This window comes from Etheostoma spectabile, chromosome 15 (assembly GCF_008692095.1).
Source record: "Etheostoma spectabile isolate EspeVRDwgs_2016 chromosome 15, UIUC_Espe_1.0, whole genome shotgun sequence".
In the NCBI taxonomy this organism is placed as follows: Eukaryota; Metazoa; Chordata; class Actinopteri; order Perciformes; family Percidae; genus Etheostoma; species Etheostoma spectabile.
The window spans coordinates 32,532,099-32,552,098 of record NC_045747.1 but is presented as its reverse complement, the minus strand read 5'-3'; the positions used below and the strand labels follow the sequence as shown (position 1 = coordinate 32,552,098).

The 20,000-nt window shown below is 41.1% G+C and overlaps 2 protein-coding genes across 2 annotated transcripts in view; both read left to right on the top strand.

The window, feature by feature from the left end:
* LOC116703354 (neurabin-2) overlaps positions 1-11,938 on the top strand; it is a 163,780-nt gene extending 151,842 nt beyond the window's left edge. Inside the window, exon 19 of the transcript XR_004335409.1 lies at positions 11,851-11,938. The gene's annotated coding sequence lies outside the window, so the exon portion shown is untranslated. The remainder of the gene's footprint in view (positions 1-11,850) is intronic.
* The window catches only part of caskin1 (CASK interacting protein 1), a 125,568-nt gene that overhangs the window by 78,867 nt on the left and 26,701 nt on the right, over positions 1-20,000 (top strand). Inside the window, 9 exon segments of the mRNA XM_032538032.1 lie at positions 1,784-1,881; positions 3,282-3,427; positions 10,384-10,479; positions 10,661-10,680; positions 10,682-10,783; positions 13,857-13,974; positions 15,724-15,832; positions 16,721-16,815; positions 17,622-17,739. Coding sequence (XP_032393923.1) covers positions 1,784-1,881; positions 3,282-3,427; positions 10,384-10,479; positions 10,661-10,680; positions 10,682-10,783; positions 13,857-13,974; positions 15,724-15,832; positions 16,721-16,815; positions 17,622-17,739 — 902 coding nt within the window.

The window sequence follows — 20,000 nt, the reverse complement described above, 5'->3', positions numbered from 1 at the left end:
AACACTTCTAGTTATTTTTGGACTCTCTGTGTTTTAGCTCTTGGCTGGCTGACTACTAGTTGCAGTCTTGGGTTCCTGTTTCTATGATACACATGGTTGTGAACAGTCAGATCCTGATTTTTCGGTGGTTTTCGGTGTCCTTGAATTTCTAATCTAGTCCAAAGCAGGGTTCAGTTTAATAACGTTTTGAAGTTTAATGAAACCCAGGGGAGTACAGTATAACAGACAAATTACAGGCTTGAGCGGGTATTGACGTAAGGTAGATGAGAAAGATGTCAGTGGAAGCTGGGAGGTTGTTCAAGGCTAGTTACAAGAAGATATGGCGAGCCAGGAAAGGAAACATGTGCTACAAACATGAGTCAAGGTCAGAGCAAAGAGGAGATATCTCACAATACACCAATAATAAAAAACTAGACATCTGAGATGAGTTCTTATGGAGAAAATGTTAGAGCGGAGGAGGTTTAAATTCCATTTCAGGCTCTACTCATGTAGAATAGATGAAGACCGGTGTGTATCTGTTTGATGATATTAAACAATCTGCATGGTTCTTTTCAGATGTTTTGTTATTTTTTATAGGATCCATTTATGTCATTACCACAACCCGGGGGAAACTGAATACTCGGTATGTCTAGCATTTTAACAGGGTTTTGCTTTACTCTCGCATTTAAAGTTTCAGAAGTTACACGTTAATCCGCCAGGCTGAAGTTAAGAATGAAATGGCTTATTTTTTGTACTCTGGCTCCGCTGCGGGTCATTTCTTCTTTCGGATAGGCCCAGTCGTCCCCGTGGCGTCTTCCACACGCGTACAAACATAGGAAAAAAAACTATCCATGCTGTTATGAGAGAGATACAGGTTTCTGAATGTCCTCTGCCTTCAGTCTCCGCGGTAAGCTGTTCAAAATCTGCATGGCTTTCTACGTCACTAGCCGAGACGAGGTGGCTAATCGTAGCATGCTAGCTTGTTCACAATGGCAAAACACTTCTACAACACACACTAGTTCACCATAATCTCCAAAAGAACTACTTCCTGTCCCTGTTCTGCAGGTATTCCACAAGTGGCCCTCGTTTAGAAGGAGTCTCCCGGCCTCTCCTGCCTCGTACTGTCCAAAGTTGGAGAAAGAGTTATCTAGCTGATGTGATCTTACCTAGCTACTGAGCATGTGCGACTCCCAACAAAGATGGTAAAGAAGTGAGATGTCTCACTCTGTAGCTAAAACAGAGACTTAAACACACAGGGTGAAAACAGGAGCTGCAGCAACGTGCGGCACAACAAACATTTTTGGAAAATTAAACCATGGAAACCTATTCTGGTACAACCTCAAAATACAGTTATGAACCTGAAAATTAGCATAATATGGGCGCTTTAAGACATGGAATAACATTAACACAACTTGACAGGGAAACAGCATGACAAATCAGAAACACATCCTCTCCTCTACTGACCGATTCAAACCAATCCCAGCTGATTAGGCACCTTATTTATATGGGTCATCACTCTGAGGTTGAAACCCTCATAAAGCTGTCTTTGAAGGCAAACAGCGAAGAGCCGTAGGGAGGAGGAAGGTGACACACACACACACACACACACACACACACACACACAGTATCCTTTACATGATATAATACCCTTCTTCTTGTGCATTATTTGCCATCTCCCACCACCCCATCTCTCCCTTAGCTTCTAATCCTCTGCTATTAAATCTATTTGTCATGCTAAGCTTTGCCATTATCACCGACCTCTGTGTGTGTGTGTGTGTGTGTGTGTGTGTGTGTGTTCTACTAGGTTTTCTCCATTGCACCATGCGGCTCTCAATGGGAACCTGGAGCTTATCACTCTGCTGCTGGAGTCACAGGCTGCTGTTGACATCAGAGACCAGAAAGGTGGGTGGGAACTACACTCACACACACACACACACACACACACACACACACACACACACACACCTCTGCACACACAGGCTCAGCTCTCGTCTTTGATAATTACTAGTAGTTAAAAATGTGCCGTTTGGAATGGGTTGATTGCTTGAACTGTTGTATTGCTTTGTGTAGTTTTCTCCAGGACCATTTTACCCCAAAATGACTTACAGAAAAAGCCCAACCACTTAATATGTAACTCCACTGTACAGCCTACTGCTGACTTACAGTGTACCTCTACATCAGAGGAAGACATTGTACTACTACATTTACCTGACAGAAAATGTGTCAGATTCAGAATTTAATCCAAAAATATCCCAATTAAAATGTGAAAAGAGAGAGAGAGAAACAGAAGGGGCAGAAAGAAAAGTGGAAGGCGATGCACACAAAGAGAGTTTTTGTTAAACTACATTAGTGTTGTTGATATTGCCACAGTCATGACGGCGGTCCTGTCTCTTCTCATCATTACTATCGTTAACCAATGTAACACTTTGTGTTCATTTCCTAACAGGCTTGATGGTTAACGTTGATGTATGGATTTTATTTGCGGGGGTATTTTGCCGACGGTAACATTGTTAGTGTAACAAACACACCCTAACATGTAGATGTTCCTGTAGCCCAATAGATAGGATATTGAATGATTGATGATACAGAAGATAAACCATTGTGTGGAATGATGCATCATCATGTAATATTTGAAATGATGTGACTCGAAAACAGTGTCTGGTAGCCTTGGGCATCACGCTCTGTCAGCTATTTGTTGTCTGGTTGTGCTTTGCATGTATGGGATTCTGAAACGTCCTTAAATTCAGGAATTGTAGTTTGTTTATTCAAAGTCAAAGACAGTCCAAAGTAGTGCTACTTTGCACATTTTTGTGGGTCTGAGGTGTATGTTACATTGTAGATGCTTTCTGTCTCTGGCCCTCAGGGTGAGAAGCCAACGGCTAGAGCCAATGTGTGCTTCTTTTACCGATATACTGTATATTTAACGATATCTTTTGTATTTCTAATCCAAACAGAGTTAAACTTGGCACTGCACTTACTCATGCCCGTAACAAGACACATGTTTGAAGTGAATCGGACTAACAGTTTGAGAGAAATGCGAATAACAGACAGACATACAGACAGACAGAAAGACAGACAGACGTTCCTGTAATTAATAGATAGATGTGAGTATAGCGGCGGGGTAATTAATTGCTGGTAAATTGATCTGCACAATAATAAGATATATTAATTTGCATCCACACACTCTGAGACACACACACTCACACACACACACAGGGACATAAATCCTCACTGATCAATAATAACATAAATCTTGTTGTGTGTTCATACTGTGTTTTTTCTGTGTGTTTCTGTGTGTTCAGGTATGCGGCCGCTGCACTACGCAGCTTGGCAGGGGAAGGCGGAGCCTATGAAGATGCTGCTGAAGTCCGGTTCATCCGTCAACGGCCAATCAGATGAAGGACAGATTCCTCTCCACCTGGCAGCACAGCACGGCCACTACGATGTGGTGAGCGATGGCAGTTGTTCCAAAAACAGAGATCGAAGTGGAGCCAGAACATTTTTTTTTGCTTCCCAGATCAGATGATTATTAGCTGAGTTCCCTTTACTAACCACGCATGAGTCACAAAAACAAAGCCGTCTGACATAACTAGTATGTAACTCAGCATCCTATAGTTCTGAAATAGTGGGTGGATGTTTATAATGGAATTTGAAAGGGGCCTTATGCAGTGACAGACCCATGCAGAATTATTACCCAACTCTTCTGTTGCTTGCTGTTTTACAGAGCTTTCTAAGTGTCTTTCAGTTCATTGTTTGGGTTTTCTGGTCCATAATCTTACTGCTTTAGTTCACTCTCAGTAGATAGATAGAGTTAGCAACAAGCTAAAATAAGCAATATTTCCCTCAGGAGTTGGCGGAGACCAAAAACAGAGCTAAATAAGAGGGAATATTGGACATGCATCGGTTGGCCACAGACACAACTCCAAATCAATGCTAATGTAGCTCTGTATCTGTTTGCTTACATGTTTACACATCAATTTTAAAAAGTGTAATGCCAGTGTGTTAACAGCTTGTTTCTGCTGCGCCAAGTGGCCACAATATTTAACAGTTAGCAGGTTTAACATACAGTACATGTAGCTTGATAAGAATGCTCTTTTTTTACCTCATCATTCTGCCTTTGCCATTTTTTGTGGCTAGGTACTTTAGCTACGTAATGTAGCTACTGTATAGGAGGATGCCATCTCCATTCTCAAAGCCCCTACACAGCTGTAATCTACCCATACAGGTGTTTTCACTTACTTTGCATCAGTGGTATTAGGTACACCTGTGGTTCACCTGTTGTGACAAGTCAAAACGTCTGCTGTGAAAAAGGATCACTGCACAAATACGAGATTCATAGATCTAGACAGGGCTGTAGCAGGCACGGCGCCAGGATTTCAGTTTTGGATGGGCCAGACCAATTTTGGGTGGGCCTTAAATTAAAACATGATATCAAATCACTGTTTAACCTAATACAATAACTACTATACTTTATATATATTGTGCTAACATAATGAGATTTCAATAGCTTGATGCTCTTTAAATATGTTGTAAAAAACATTGTACAACGTTTGGTTGTATGGTCGACCCCATCCGCGACCGCTCTCCTTGGTTCTGCCCAGAGAGGAGCGCTTTGGAATCTCCATTACGCCCCGTACCTGGCTGCGCTATTACCAAAGCTCCATAGACCTAGACTGGAACAGTGGTCGGGCATTAATATTTCCCCAAAACATAATTTAGTTCTGCCGTATAAAAGGAGCCGAATATTTCACAATCTGTTTAATTGTTTTTGTTTTCACACTACAGATCAACAACACCTCCCGACAGTTTCATTCATAACTCGGGCACAGAACTGGTTCATTGACGTCATCTGCCGTGTAAAACTCAGTATTCCGAAAGAGACAACTTGGTGTGTATTCAGTTATAAACCATATAAACAAAGGAAATAAATCACATTACCAACAGGCACGCTCTGATAACAAGGGAGCCCAGAGGGAAAAAGACAGTAACAAGCTGATATAGAAATAGAAATGGCCTGTGTTTTGTAACGGGTTAGATCGATTATTTTAATATATCTCAAACAGAAGCTAGAAGCGTTCACATCTCTTATCCCCTCGTGGTACAATTAACTCGCTAAAGGCCTAGAAGAAGCGAACATGGAACCCTCATTCCCTCTTTTTCTCTCTGCTGTGCTGATGTTACTAACTTTCAACAGGTCGCCAACGGATTCATCGCATGTTTTTAGGTCGCCTCGCACACACACACACTGACCACAATAACAGCAGTACTCGGCGGGGTTGCTCTTTAAATGTAGATGATATCATCGAAGTCAAGTTACTGTAAGCTCTCGTATGTCAACGACACAGAGACATAAGGCGAGACGTAAGCAATGGTGCTCCTGTTTGGTGTTTTAATCCGATTGACACTGGAAAAGACGCGTTCACTGTACAGGAATTCATCGCATGTTTATCAAGCTTTTAGGAAAGCATGGATATTTGGGAAAACGTCCTCATGAGCCGCTGGTGTCATTTGTATGAAGGCTAGGAGACATCAGGACTGCTGCAGATGCCATGAGGCCATAGGTGTCACTGTGTAATCGAGTTTTCAATTTCGCTAAGCTGGCGTCTAGCGCTTTGAATGTTCGCAGATCGATGTCACTTAATAGACAACACTTTTTTTTAAATTAAGTTAAACTACTTAAGATTTAGACTAATTTAGCACAAATTATGAGATAATTTGACACTTTTTATATTCTTTATATTAAATATAGCCTATTATATTCTTTTTTTTTTTAAAATGAAAATGTGTGGTGGGCCTGTTGAAAAGTGGGTGGGCCTAGGCCCGTCAGGCCCACCCATGACGCCGTGCCTGGGCTGTAGTTAAGTCCACCTTTGTTGAGTCTAAGAGAAGTCCAAGACAAGGACTAGTCCAAAAAGGTTTGAGTCCAAGTCCAGACCGAGTCCAAATGAGAGACAGTCAAGCCTGAGAAAGAAAGGCTCAAATTAGACCACATTATTTACTTTAAGTTCAATTAACAATCTCACTTAGGCCTAAGTCACATGAAGCTGAAGTGCAACTTTACATATTAGATGTGGAGTCTTTTTATTCTGGTGTAACAAGAACATTATGGAGGGCGGCTGTGGCTCAGTGGTAGAGCGGTTGCCTGCCAATCGGAAGGTTGGTGGTTCAATCCCCGCCCCCGTAGTCATTGTCGAAGTGTCGTTGGGCAAGACACTGAACCCCGAGTTGCCCCCGGTGCTGCGCATTGGAGTGTGAATGTGTATGAATGTTTATCTGCTGAGCAGGTGGCACCTTGTACGGCAGCCCCGGCCAATGTGTGTGAATGGTGAATGTCTCCTGTAGATGTAAAAGCGCTTTGAGCAGTTGTTAAGACTGGAAAAGCGCTATATAAATACAGCACATTTGCCGATGGAAAATGTAACAAATAACGAGCAACAAACAGGTGTCGTGAAAAATTGACATATTCCCATTCTTGTAGGTATTACTTGTCCTGAAGAATCCAGAGTAGAACGTGCTCGCTGACTGTCTGGGGCCAAAATGAAAGTGATTGATGCCTGTTGAATGAGGTATATGATGCAGCCAGGCGTATACAGAGGACCAATGTCCTTTTGCATTAAACTATTACCTGTTTTCTGGAAAAGCACACTTCATCAATGGTTTGTTTCAAAAGAGCAAGTTACTTTACAAAAAAAGTCAATAGTGCCGGACTCTAGAATTTACTCTAGAATATTTGGCGAGTCCAACGACCGAGCCAGAGACGAGTTCAAGTCCAAATACCAACAAGTCCGAGACAAGTCCGAGACAGTAGACAAGGACTACAGCCCTGGATCTGGAATCAGGTTGCCTTTAAATTTACTCTTACGTTCATCACTTATGTCTTGTTCTTACTTAGTGAATGCAATGGTCCCTGGCATGTACAGTACATGGTGCCCATTTTTCCTGTGTCAAAAATGTTTTTAAAAAAAAATCTATGTAAGAAAGATGAGTTAGGGAACAAAATGAAACAAGGTAAATACAGAGGCTTTTCCAGCTAAGAAAAAAACCTATCAGGGGAAACACTGCAGTGCTGCTGCAGGCTTCCCGAAGCAACAATGAAATATATCAGACCACAGCAGCTGACATACCCTGGAGGAGAGCGACGCTCAGCATCCACAGGCTCCAACACTGAAGAACCAACACTTCTGTTTGATTGAATAACCATGCTTTATACAGGGTGCTCCCAGTGTGCAAAAAAATCTAATATTACAAAACCTGAAACAGACCACAGATTGAAAACACGAATCCTTCAACATCCAGTAAGACACAGACAAGATTTGAAAGGCATTTTGCTTTACCAAGTATGGCGAGACAGTGTTATTATCTGAGCAGGGGGAATCAAATTTTTGTCTTTTCTCCTTATTTGTTCCATTTTTAATGTGCATTAGAAAGCACAATGAACGTATCCCTCTGGTGGGGCATGATCCCTCTTAGTCTTTTACCGCTTTAACCAAGCTTGTCCTTTTACTTGATGTCGCCGTGCTCCTCTAAGGACATTATACGGGGATAGTTGCCGGGCCTACAGGGATGGATTCCCTTTAAGGCTACGTTCATACAGACTGTTGCGGTCCTCAGACGGTCCTGGGGGTGTCGCAGCGGGGAGAGGGGAAAAAAACAGAGCGGCATGTGGCGAAAAGTTGAGACCGGCGTTGAGACTCCTTTGGCGAGAGCGGACTACCTGCTGGCTTCCTGCCTCTAACTTCTACCTGATGAAAAAGCTTGTAACTATGACAACCAGGTATCAGCGTGTATTACGATAATAAAACAGCTCTCTATATAATTACTCTTATTATGTAAATGTGCTGTATTTATATAGGGCTTTTCTAGTCTTAACAACTACTCAAAGCGCTGTTACATCATACAGGAAACATTCACCATTCACACACATTCACACACTGTGGCCGAGGCTGCCGTACAAGGTGCCACCTGCTCATCCAATACACACTCACACACACTCACACTCTGATGCGCAGCACCGGGGGCAACTCGGGGTTCAGTGTCTTGCCCAAGGACACTTCGACAAGGAACTGCAAAGTTCTTTTTAATTACCCAAAATAACATGATTGATTCCACACAACGCTCTTTGGCAAGTACAAATCTCTACTTTCATTAATTTTGGGGTGTCTTATTCAATTTTATTTGAAAAAATTGAAGTGGTTTTGAAATAGTATTGAGTTTTGACGGGAAGACAACACGTACATTTAATGGCTTCCTCTATGTCATTTTCTATGTATAAAAATAAACTGCTGTGTGTGATTTTGTGGAAAAAGATAACTCTTAGAAAACAGTTTTACTGTTATTGTAAATGTATTTCTTATTACTACATTTTTAAAGAATTTTTTTATTACGGTTTGGTTATTCTTAGGCACCAAAACTACTTGGTGAAGTTTAGAATAAGATCGTGGTTTGGGTTAAAATCGGACGTAACTTCACTTCCGATTGTTAACGTGATGCTGAACGTGACGTACGTAAAGTTAACGTGACACAAACCCCGGTCTCCTGGGGGAAAACCCTGCGTTTGTTTGACGCCGAACTTTAGAGAAACGCCACCCGCTGTCACCCTGCGGCAGTGGTGGAATGGAACTACATCACTACTAACATTTACTCAAGTTCTGTACTTAAGTACAAATTTGAGGTATTTCTACATTACTTGAGTCTTTGCTTTTCATGCCACTTTCTACTTCTACACTAGATTTCAGAGAGATATATTGATAGATTGATATTCCAATGCATTTAATGCATGAAAGATTTACCAAGGAACATTATCTAAGAATATTTTTATTATAAGTAATATATAAGTAGTAGCAGAGTAGAATGCATTGAGTTTGGTCTAGACCTACTCTATCTGGAAAGTTTCCTAAGATTACTTCTGTTCTGATTTTATACTATATATAAAATTGATAATGTTGATATTCATCTGACAGCTTTAGTTACTTTACAAATTAAGATGTTTGCACACGAAACACATGTAGTTATAAAATATGAAGTTTTATTATAAATGAAACTACCCAACAATAAATTGGCATACAAGTCCAGCTGAAACGATTAGCTGATGAAACACTTTTAGTTGATTAACAGTACTATTTGGATCATTTCCAGGCTTTTTATGTAATTGTATTATTGCATTACTGAAATGTTTTTTAGGTAAAGGTAGGGGGAACAGATCTCGACTGGGAATCAGAATTGATACAACCCCCTCAATAATTAGGGAGAAAAACTGGTAAAACTCAGCTGTTATACAATAGATATACAGTCAACTCCCTCCATCTCATTACCTAACATATTAAACATGACAACGGGCTTAGAAAACATTGAATTAATGTTCTGGTGTATCATGCAAGGATGTTTAAAGGCACTTGGAACCTTTGGAAATAAAGCGAGTATTAAGGTGTCCCCCGCGGATGTGTCTGTCTGCGCAGCCCTTCATTTCTCAGGACATCTGTGGTGCTTTGGCTTTTTAACAGAGCGGGACACGTTTTCTGAGCAAGCATGTGTGTTTAGTGTAATGCGTGTGTCTTTGTAACTGCTTGTGTTTGTGGATGCATTGCATAATTGTGCTTTTTTTTGTCCTTGCCATTTGTTTGTATGTGGGAGGGAGCACTGCTGCCTAACAGCAAGAAGGCTGTGGGTTCAAATCTCACATCTACAGGCCGTCTGGGGCATTTCTGCGTGGCATTGTATAATGAAAATAATCTTTGTATGTACGTTATGTTGGTTGCAGACAGTGTTGATGTTTCTAAAGGCAAACTTAAAACCTACCTTATTTAATTAAACTATACTTCTGGTCTATTTATTTTAGTCATATGCAGTTTGTTATAATGTTTTTGTTATAACTTGTTCAGTAGTTGTATTTATTCTACTTATTTATGTATTATGTATGATTGTTTTTTACAATCTACAGTTTATATTCTATAGTATATTTTAGTATCTTTTGGTTGTGCCATGCCTCTGGTGTTTCCTCATTTATGATGGGGTTTCCTCAGCTCGGTTCAGCTGGGCTCCTATTTCTAAAGAATAAAACCGGTTTAGGGGTGGGTGGGTGGGTGAATAAGGCTGGGATGATGTTGTGTTATGTGTGTATATCTGTGTGCGTGGGGGGGGGGTGCACTTTGTGCTATATAAATAAAGTTTGATTGATTGATGTTTGGTTTCTTCTGGTGTTGTGGCTTTGATCCCACAAAGTCCAAAAGAAAAGCAGGTTAGCGGTTCACTAAACCCCATCCCTGTTAGCTGCTGTAGAAGCCACTGGAACAGCAGGTAGGCAGGGTGGGACTTTTGGCTCTCTGCCAAGATGTTGTATGGCTTTTTAATATCTTGTTTTTTCTCATGTATCGGCATGTGTTTGCTTTGTGTGCTTCCTGTCTCCAGTCAGAGATGCTGCTGCAGCACCAGTCCAACCCGTGTATTGTGGACAATGCAGGCAAAACACCTCTGGACCTGGCCTGTGAGTTTGGCAGAGTTGGGGTAAGAACCTACGCTTTTAGTCCTTTTTTCAAAAACGGCAGCACCTGAAGACAATCTGCAGAAATTATCAGATGTGTTCTCTGTGTCTGTGTGTGTGCGTGTGCGGGTGTGTGCGTTGCGTGCGTGTGCGTGTGCGTGTGTGTGTGTGTGTGTGTGTGTGTGTGTGTGTGTGTGTGTGTAGGTGGTCCAGTTGTTGCTGTCCTAATATGTGTGCTGCTTTGCTGGAGCCCAAAAAGGGAGACACCCCGACCCCAACGGACATCTCCTCTCCACTTGGTGCTGCCAGAGAGGACACATAGACATCATCAGTACACACACACACCACACACACACACACACACACACACACACACACACACTCACACACACACACACACACACACACATGCACACACACACACACATGCACACACACACACACACGCGCACACACACACCCACAATTTGATCCAGTTAAGTGAAGGAATGATGTAACAAATATGTTGTCATACAGTGAGAGATGATGCATCACTCAGCTACTCCTGAGTTTTACAGGGAGACTAGGAAAGACTGCAGATCTACATGATGGCACTCCTCTGTCACGCTAAATGTCACGTCATTATAATCTCTTCTCGAAGGGGATGTGCGTCCAATTTGTGTTTGTTTTTTTGCAAAAGAGCTTCATGGTAAAGTGACCTTTGTTGCCGTGGTGGTGTCAGCATTCGGCACAAAGCTTCAGGATGAAAGATCTCCCAGCAGAACGGTGTGCCACGGCAAATAAGCACACACCTCACAGTCTAATTTTGCTCTCATTGCTTGCCAACACTTTTAAGTAACTCTGGACTGTGTGTGTGTGTGTGTGTGTGTGTGTGTGTGTGTGTTTGCCTGGCAGACACCGTCATAGATGCCAAGGGAAGCAGGGAGAGACTGAAAGATCTGTGACAAGATAAGAGAGAAGGAGAGACAGGGAGAGAAAAATAAAGAAAGAGAGAGAGAGAATAATAAATAATTAATTAATTAAATAAATAAATAAAGCCTGTCATAGTTGATTGAGTAGAGTGTGCCTCTCTAGAAGTGACACTGATAAATGATGCTCATTTGGCATAGCCAGCAATCTGTGGAAGACACACACACAATACACACACGCAAACACTAACACTAACACACACACACACTTAAACGTATGGTGTTTTTTGTGTCTTTCTTTGACTGTTTCTTCCTGTCATATGATCTTCTAACCTTCAAGCTGTCATTTAAAGTATAAGGCTGGTGATGTTCTAATAAATTAAAATACCAAACTGCTGTTTTAAAGGGTTAGTCCGGATTCACCAAAGTCACACAATACAGACAAATACAGCCCAATTGTTCCTTTAATGACAGAATCATTTAAAGAATTGTGAAATCGAGAATTTATAAAAGCTATAAGACAGATTCCATAGGGCCCTACATTAAGTCGGTGCTAAAAGCTAACTGGAGATGTGAAACTAAGACTACATCTACAGTGGTGTGAAGGGCGTTGCCCCCTTCTCATTTCCGTCTTTGCATGTTTGTCACATTAAGTGTTTCGGAACATCAAACCAATTTAACAATAGTCAAGGACAACACAAGTAAACACAAAATGCAATTGTAAATGAAGGTGTTTATATTAAAGAGAAAAAATCCAAACCATCATGGCCCTGTGTGAAAAAGTGATTTCCCTAAACCTAATAACTGGTGGGCCACCCTTAGCAGCAACAACTGCAAACCAAGCGTTTGCGATAACGTGCAATGAGGCTTTTACAGCGTCCTGGAGGACTTTGGCCCACTCATCTTTGCAGAATTGTCCTAATTCAGTTACATTAGAGGGTTTTTCGAGCATGAACGGCCTTTTTAAGGTCATACCCAAACATCTCAATAGGATTCAGGTCAGGACTTTGGCTAGGTCACTCCAAAGTTTCATTTTGTTTTTCTTCAGCCATTCGTGGTGACTTGCTGGTGTTTAGGATCATTGTCCTACTGCAGAACCCAAGTTCGTTTCAGCTTGAGTACACGAAAGATGGTCGGACATTCCCTACAGGATCTCTTGTGTAGACAGCAGAATTCATAGTTCCTTTTATCACGAAGTCTTCCAGGTCCTGAAACAGCAAAAAAGCCCCAGACATCACACTACCACACCCATATTTACTGTTGGTATAATGTTCTTTTTATGAAATGCAGTGTTCCTTCTACGCCAGATATACTTGGACACACACCTTCCAAAGAGTTTCACTTTTGTCTCATCGGTCCACAGAATGTGTCCCAAAAGTCATCAAGGGATCATCAAGATGTGTTGTGGAGAAATTGAGACGAGCTTTGATGTCTTTTGCTCAGCAGTGGTTTTTCCTTGGAACTCTGCCATGCAGGCCATTTTTGCCGTCTTTTCCTGATGGTGGAGGCATGAACGCTGACCTTAACTGAGGCAAGTGAGGCCTGCAGTTTCTTTGGACGTTGTTGTGGGTCTTTTGTGACCTCTTGGATGTGTCGTCGCTGCGGTCTTGGGTAATTTGGGCGGCCAGCCACTCCTGGGAAGGTTCACACTGTTCCATGTCTTTGCCATTTGTGGATAATGGCTCTCACTGTGGTTCGCTGGATTCCAAAGCTTTGGAAATGGCTTTATAACCCTTTCAGACTGATAGATCTCAATTACTTTCTTTCTCAATTGTTCCTGAATTTCTTGGGTCTCGGCATGATGTGTAGCTTTTAAGGATCTTCTGGTGGACCTTACTGGTGTCAAGCAGCTCCTATTTAAGTGATGCCTTGATTGTGACAGGTGTGGCAATAATCAGGCCTGGGTGTGGCTAGAGAAATTGAACTCAGGTGTGGACAACCACAGTTATAGTAGTTTTAACAAGGGGGGCAATCACTTTTTCACACAGGCCATGATGGTTTGGATTTTTTTTCACCTTTAATAAACACCTTCATTTACAAATTGCATTTGTGTGTTACTTGTGTTGTCCTTGACTATTGTTTAAATTGGTTTGATGTTCCGAAACACTTAAGTGTGACAAACATGCAAAGGAACAGGAAATGAGGAAGGGGGCAAACACTTTTTCACACCACTGTAAGTTTTCAACTGAGCCATCTTACTGTACCTGTCGTTTAAAAAGATTCTTAAAAATACATTTAAAAAACAATTCCCAGTGGCTCAGGCCCGCAAAAACACTGGGGGAAACCCTGTACCTCATACAACTCCACTTCAACAAATCCAAACTATCCTTTTAAGAGAACTATAGAGTAATGCCAGTCATTTCATTTAAATCAGGGGCAGCATACCATGTTTCACTTTATATTGCGGTCTTTCTCAAGTCATTTAGTTCAGCAAGATAAAGCAATTTAATGATTTCTTTCTCTCATTGTCTTTTTTTTTGTTGCTCTGCCACGGCTGTCAGACTGTTGATCCAGGCAGGTATCGACATCAACAGACAGACCAAAGCGGGCACTGCCCTGCATGAAGCAGCCCTGTGTGGAAAGACCGAGGCAGTGAGACTCCTGCTGGAAGTAAGTGGAACTTTACTGAAAACCTTTCTAGCACTGACAGCTTGAGTTCACTTAAAGGACGATATCAGAAGGAACCTCTCCTGAATGGAACTGCTGTCTGTAGCTTCTGTAATTTGCCATATCGGTGACAGTAACACTCACAAGGTGGCATAAAAATGGCCGACATTTTCAGTTTCCATAAAATTACAATAAAACAAATTGATCTTTTGTCACAACAACACGGCTGCCTGTTTTCTGGGATGAATGACTACACCGTGGAAATGTTTTTCAGATCAAATTGAAATTAATGAATCTTCCTGACTTATTTATATGGTATTTGTCCATGTAAGTTGTAACCCATTTTATCCTGTACATCATTCAAAAAAATAAATAAATAAAAACATGTTGCAAAAATGGAATGAATGTAATATTATAAAAAGATTTTTAATTGCATTGCATTCAATTCAATTTTATAAATAGTTTAAAACCATAACAGAAGTAATCTCCGGAAACTTTCCAGATAGAGTAGGTCTAAACTACCAGGTACTAGGTACCAAACTCAGTGCATTCTACTCTGCTACTACTGATATATTACTTATAATAAAAAATATTCTTAGATAATGTTCCTTGGTAAATCTTTCATGCATTAAATGCATTGGAATATCAATCTATCAATATATCTCTCTGAAATCTAGTGTAGAAGTAGAAAGTGGCATGAAAAGCAAAGACTCAAGTAATGTACAAATACCTCAAATTTGTACTTAAGTACAGTACTTGAGTAAATGTACTGGGGCCTATTTATGAAAGGATTTGAGCAATCCCTACATCCCCATGTGATAAAATCAGTTATGCAAAATTCTGCTAAACTGCACTGCTAGAGAGAGATGATGTAAATGACCCATTTGTGCAGCTGACATGAAAATGCCACGGGGTTAATGGAAACAAAAGGGGCTATATGGGTTAATGACCATGTGAGTTACAGCACGCAAAACCAACTTGGGAGTCTTTGCACTGAAGCAACTTCGAACTGAATTAAGAGGTTGTTGTGGTTAGTACAGCTACCGGGAATGAGCAAGCATGGGTTATTTTCTGGTGACGCCATGATGGTAAATTATTACATCCTAGGGGTGTTTAGTTAGTAGGAAGAAAGTCTTAAGTAACTGGATACGGTGTATTTTGATTTGATTTTTTACAAACGTAAAGGCATAGTTCATCCCAAAACCAAAAATACATATTTTTCCTCTTACCTGTCTCTTTCCAGAAACCATGAACTGTCCCTTTTGAGTTTGTAAAAATAGGCTACATATGTTCCTTCTAACCTGTGCTATTTAACAATCCGGATTGTTTTAGTGTGAGTTGCTCAGCATTCAGCTGTAGCGATGTCTGCCTTTTTCCAATATAATGGAACTTGATGACACTCAACTTGTGATGCTCAAAGCGCCAAAATTATACATTTGAAATACTCAACAGCAATGTCTCATTTGAGCTTTGAGCATCACAAGAGAGCCATCTAGTTTTATTATATTAGTAGGAAGGCAGACATCTCTACGGCCGTTAAATCTCCAACACCGTGCAACTCACACCAAAACTAAGTTAAATAGCACTACATGTAAGAGGAAAAACATGTTATTTAGATTTTAGGGTCAACATTCCCTTTAACAATAACAACAAATTAAACCCTTTTGTCTGTTTTCACTTGATAAATAAAACAAACAAACAAGAACATTAAAAAGTCAACATACCAAATCCATCTTCTTTCCTCTTCTACAGAGTGGTATCAACGCCACAGTGAGAAACACCTACAGCCAGACTGCACTCGACATCGTCTACCAGTTCACTGCCACCCAGGCCAGCCGAGAGATCAAACAGCTGCTGAGGGGTAGGATGGGTGGGTGGGTGGATGGATAGATGAGTGGGTGGGTGGATGGGTGGATGGGTGGATGGGTGGATGGATGGATGATGGATGGATGGATGGATGGATAGATGGATGAATGGGTGGATGGATGGATGGGGGTGGGTTGATGTTTGGATGAATAGATGAATGAGTGTTTGGATGGATGGATGATGGTTGGATGAATGGATGGATGGATAGATGATGGATGGATGGATGAGTGGGTGGGTTGATGTTTGGATGAATGGATGGATGAGTGTTTGGATGGATGGATGGATGGTTGGTATGAAGGATGGATGGATAAGATGATGGATGGATGAGTGGTGGGTTGATGTTTGATGAATGGATGGATGAGTGGTTTGGATGGATGGATGGATGGATGGGGGTGGGATGATGGTGGATTGATGTGAGATGTGGTGAGTGGGTAGGGGGTGTTTGGATGATGGAGGGGTGATGGATAGATGAATGAGTGGGTGGGTGGGTGTTTGGATGAACGGATGGATGGGTGTTTGGATGGATAGGTGGATGGATGGATGGATGGATGGATGGATGGGTGTTTGGATGGATGGGTGTTTGGATGGATGGTGGATGGATGGATGATGGATGGGTAGGTGTTTGGATGGATGGAGGGAGGGGGGGGGGTTGGATTTTCCAAAATATCAAACTATTCCTTTAGTTGATGCTCCGCAAACACCGAAAATAAGAAATGTGTACATGATTTTGGTGTGGAAGATAAGATGACATTTTGAAAAGTGATGGTACGGCACTCTGGTTGAAAGCGATTGTCCATATTATTTAATTGCACATTACAGTACATGTACTGTAATGAATGCACATGTACTGTGATAGTACATTCACTGGCTTTCTCTCTGTCAGATGCATCAGCGGCCCTCCAGGTTCGGGCTCTGAAAGATTACTGCAACAACTATGACCTGACCAGCCTAAACATCAAAGCAGGAGATGTCATTACGGTACACACACACACACACACCACACACACACACACACACACACACATAGCTAATACAATTAGTTGAATAGTCAGAAACTGCTTAATCGTTTGAGTATTTCCCATCCTGAATGAAGTATTGTGGTGCTGTGGAGACATCCCGGCCTACAGATCCTCGCAAAAACCACACCATAAGTAGTTCTATTTTTGTAGTAATATTTTTCAGTGAAAATGAGACCAATGATACAAAAATGATCATTCCTTACAATATTGTGAATCATGTTGCAATCACAATATCAGTCCAAATAATCACAATTAGATATTTTCCTCATATTGTGCAACCATGACAACCATCCTGCTTGGATATTAAATATTAAGTATTAAATATTAGCCGGTAGTTTGAAAGCTTACTCCTTGTTTGGTGAGATTACTCATGAATATTCAAGAATGAGGGATTTTTCAGCTTCCCTCATTTACAAATACAAATATGTTTTGCAGAAACGGCAGTCCATCCACCACTCATGAATATTTATGTGTATTTATGAAGCCTCTGGGTATTACTGTAAAAAGGAAGCCAAGCAGTGCCTAGGCCTCCTCCCTCAGGGCTTGAATGAACAACTTGCTGTTGTCTGGAATTTTTAGACAACTCTGAATGCAATTTTGTATTTGTATTTGAAAGAAAAGTAGTCTTACTTCAAAAGAGCTGGTTCTTTAAAGGCTTTTCAGTAATGCTAAAATAGATTTTAAGACTGTAATTAAACCAGCAGACACAGGTGAGATGCTCAACAAAACGTAATATTGTTGTCGTTAAACATGGCCCCCTGGCAGGTTCTGGAGCAGCACCCTGACGGACGCTGGAAAGGCTGTATCCATGACAACCGAACAGGAAACGACCGGGTGGGCTACTTCCCTTCCACCATGGTTGAAGTCATCAGCAAGCGCACAGGTGTGTGTGTGCCCTCCTATGTGTGTGTGTTTGTGTGTGTGTGTGTGTGTGTGTGTGTGTGTGTGTGTGTGTGTATGGGAGTGTGTTGGAGTTAATTCCAATCGGGACCAAGCTGAGTGTCAGCCAAGTGTCATAGCAATACATTTCACATATTTGGGCTAAACACAGAAGAAGAAGAACTTAGAAAAAGAAGAAGATGAAGAAGAAAAGTGAAGCTAAGTGAATGAATAATGCTCTAGCGTCTCCCATAACCCCCAGAGAAAGGCACTTAACCTTACATCTCAACATTAGTTCTCTTTCCCTGAATTAATACAGAAAACAACTCATCTCCCTGGGAGAGAAGACAGTTGTGAGTCGGCCTGCTGCCGTCCCTGCATGCTGAAGATGTAACCCAAGATAAATGTTGCCGTAAATGAACCATTTTAGTTGCACATCCACCAGATGTTCTAACTGTACTACAACTCTACCTGAATGAAAACACAATGTTTTTAGGAGTTCAGCCTGATGATGAAAATATCTGTTAAGTAATGAGAACACAGACACACAAATCATCCCCATGTACAAGCTGATAATGTGTTCAATGAGTTCTCCTTGCTGACCTGCTGGATGATAATGGTGCGATATTTTGGGAAATACGGTTCTTTGTTTTCTGGCACATGGTCTGCACATGCATAATATATCCACTTACCAGTGTGTGGAGGGATTTGTTAGCAGAAATGGAATATAGAATAGAATATTCTGCAGACATATAATATTAATAAGTATGTTTTCTCCATTGTATAATCACCTGAAAGTAAGAATCAGTGGGTATTCGTTAATTTAGAAAGTGGTTTATATCTACATGCGGAGATGATTTTTTTTCCACAGAGTCCGACATGTGGCAGCTCCATGTTTCTACAGTAGCCCAGAACGGACCAATCAAACACTGGCTCTACAGTAGATAGGGGTCATTTGCGTTTTATAGCCAGCCACTATACTTTTATACACCAGGGTTCTTCAACGTTTTTTAAACTAAGGATACTTTAACTGAAAGAGAGACGGAGCTGGGACCCCCTCCTACATATTGTATAAAATGAAGTTGCATATTAAACTAGGCTTGCAATAACATGTAGGGCGGCCTTAAGCCTGTATACATTCACTTTTTAGCACATAGCATACTGAGCTATTAAAATAACCAATTATTGGCATGATTTTAGAAATCAATTTTCAATGTTTAACATACATGTGGCACAGTGAATCCTTAGGAATAACTTGTATCTGTGGATGGCCTTAGTGACTACCGTACCTATAGGCCAGTGAGAAGTGGGGATTTACGTTTTCTAATAATATGTTGGATTCATGTTAAGAATTTTTTTTTAAATTCCTGGCCCCCCTGTTGAAGATATTCTTGTTTGATATTATTATAATTCCTTTCACCTCTAGTGTATCCGAGATAATTCTACCTTTTTTACAGTGTTTCAACTACGCTAAGCTAACCGCTAGCATTGTATTTCCCGTACAGACGTGAGAGCGGTAGCAATCTTTTCATCTAACGTGGCATGAAAGTAGTGAACTATTCATCAAATTGTTCATCATGTAAACTCACAGCGATACATCTCGTTTTAAGATTACATGAGGAGCCATTTGATGTTTGCTGATCAAATAAAAGATGTGCCGGGGTTACAGGTCTCGTTTTGGTGTCATCTCTGTGTTTTCATTACTTAACAGGCAAGCTGACCAGCTAATGTGTCAATCTCCCCAAAACTACTCTAACCTCCTTTCTCCATTTATATCACCTCTAATGAGCTTGGTGAGAGCTACAGAACACATTCACATCTATCTCGTCATCCCAAAGTGTCACTGCACTCTCCAAAAGAGGCTCAGATGTTTTTAACTGTGTATTGGTGTCCGTCTGTAGGTCTGGTATCTCTGTCTGTCCATCCGTCTGTCTCTCTGTAGTATAATGTCCTACTTGTCTCAGTCTGTATTCCTGTCCCTCCGTTGATGTCTGCTTCATCCCCTGTAATCACAAAAGTCTCACTTGTCTCTTTCACGTGATATCTCTTCTCTCACATAGTCACATCATTCTTTGTATTTACTGTATGGTTTCTTTACCACTTTGGAACCTGTTCCAAGTTAGGAAAATGCCTCTGTGGCTGCATCTGTCCTTACTAACAGTGCTTTATATAGCAGCTGTGGTTTCAGTACAAAACAGCTGGAGCTATCCCACTCAGCTTGCACAGCCATACTGACGAATCACTGCCACACACACACACACACAC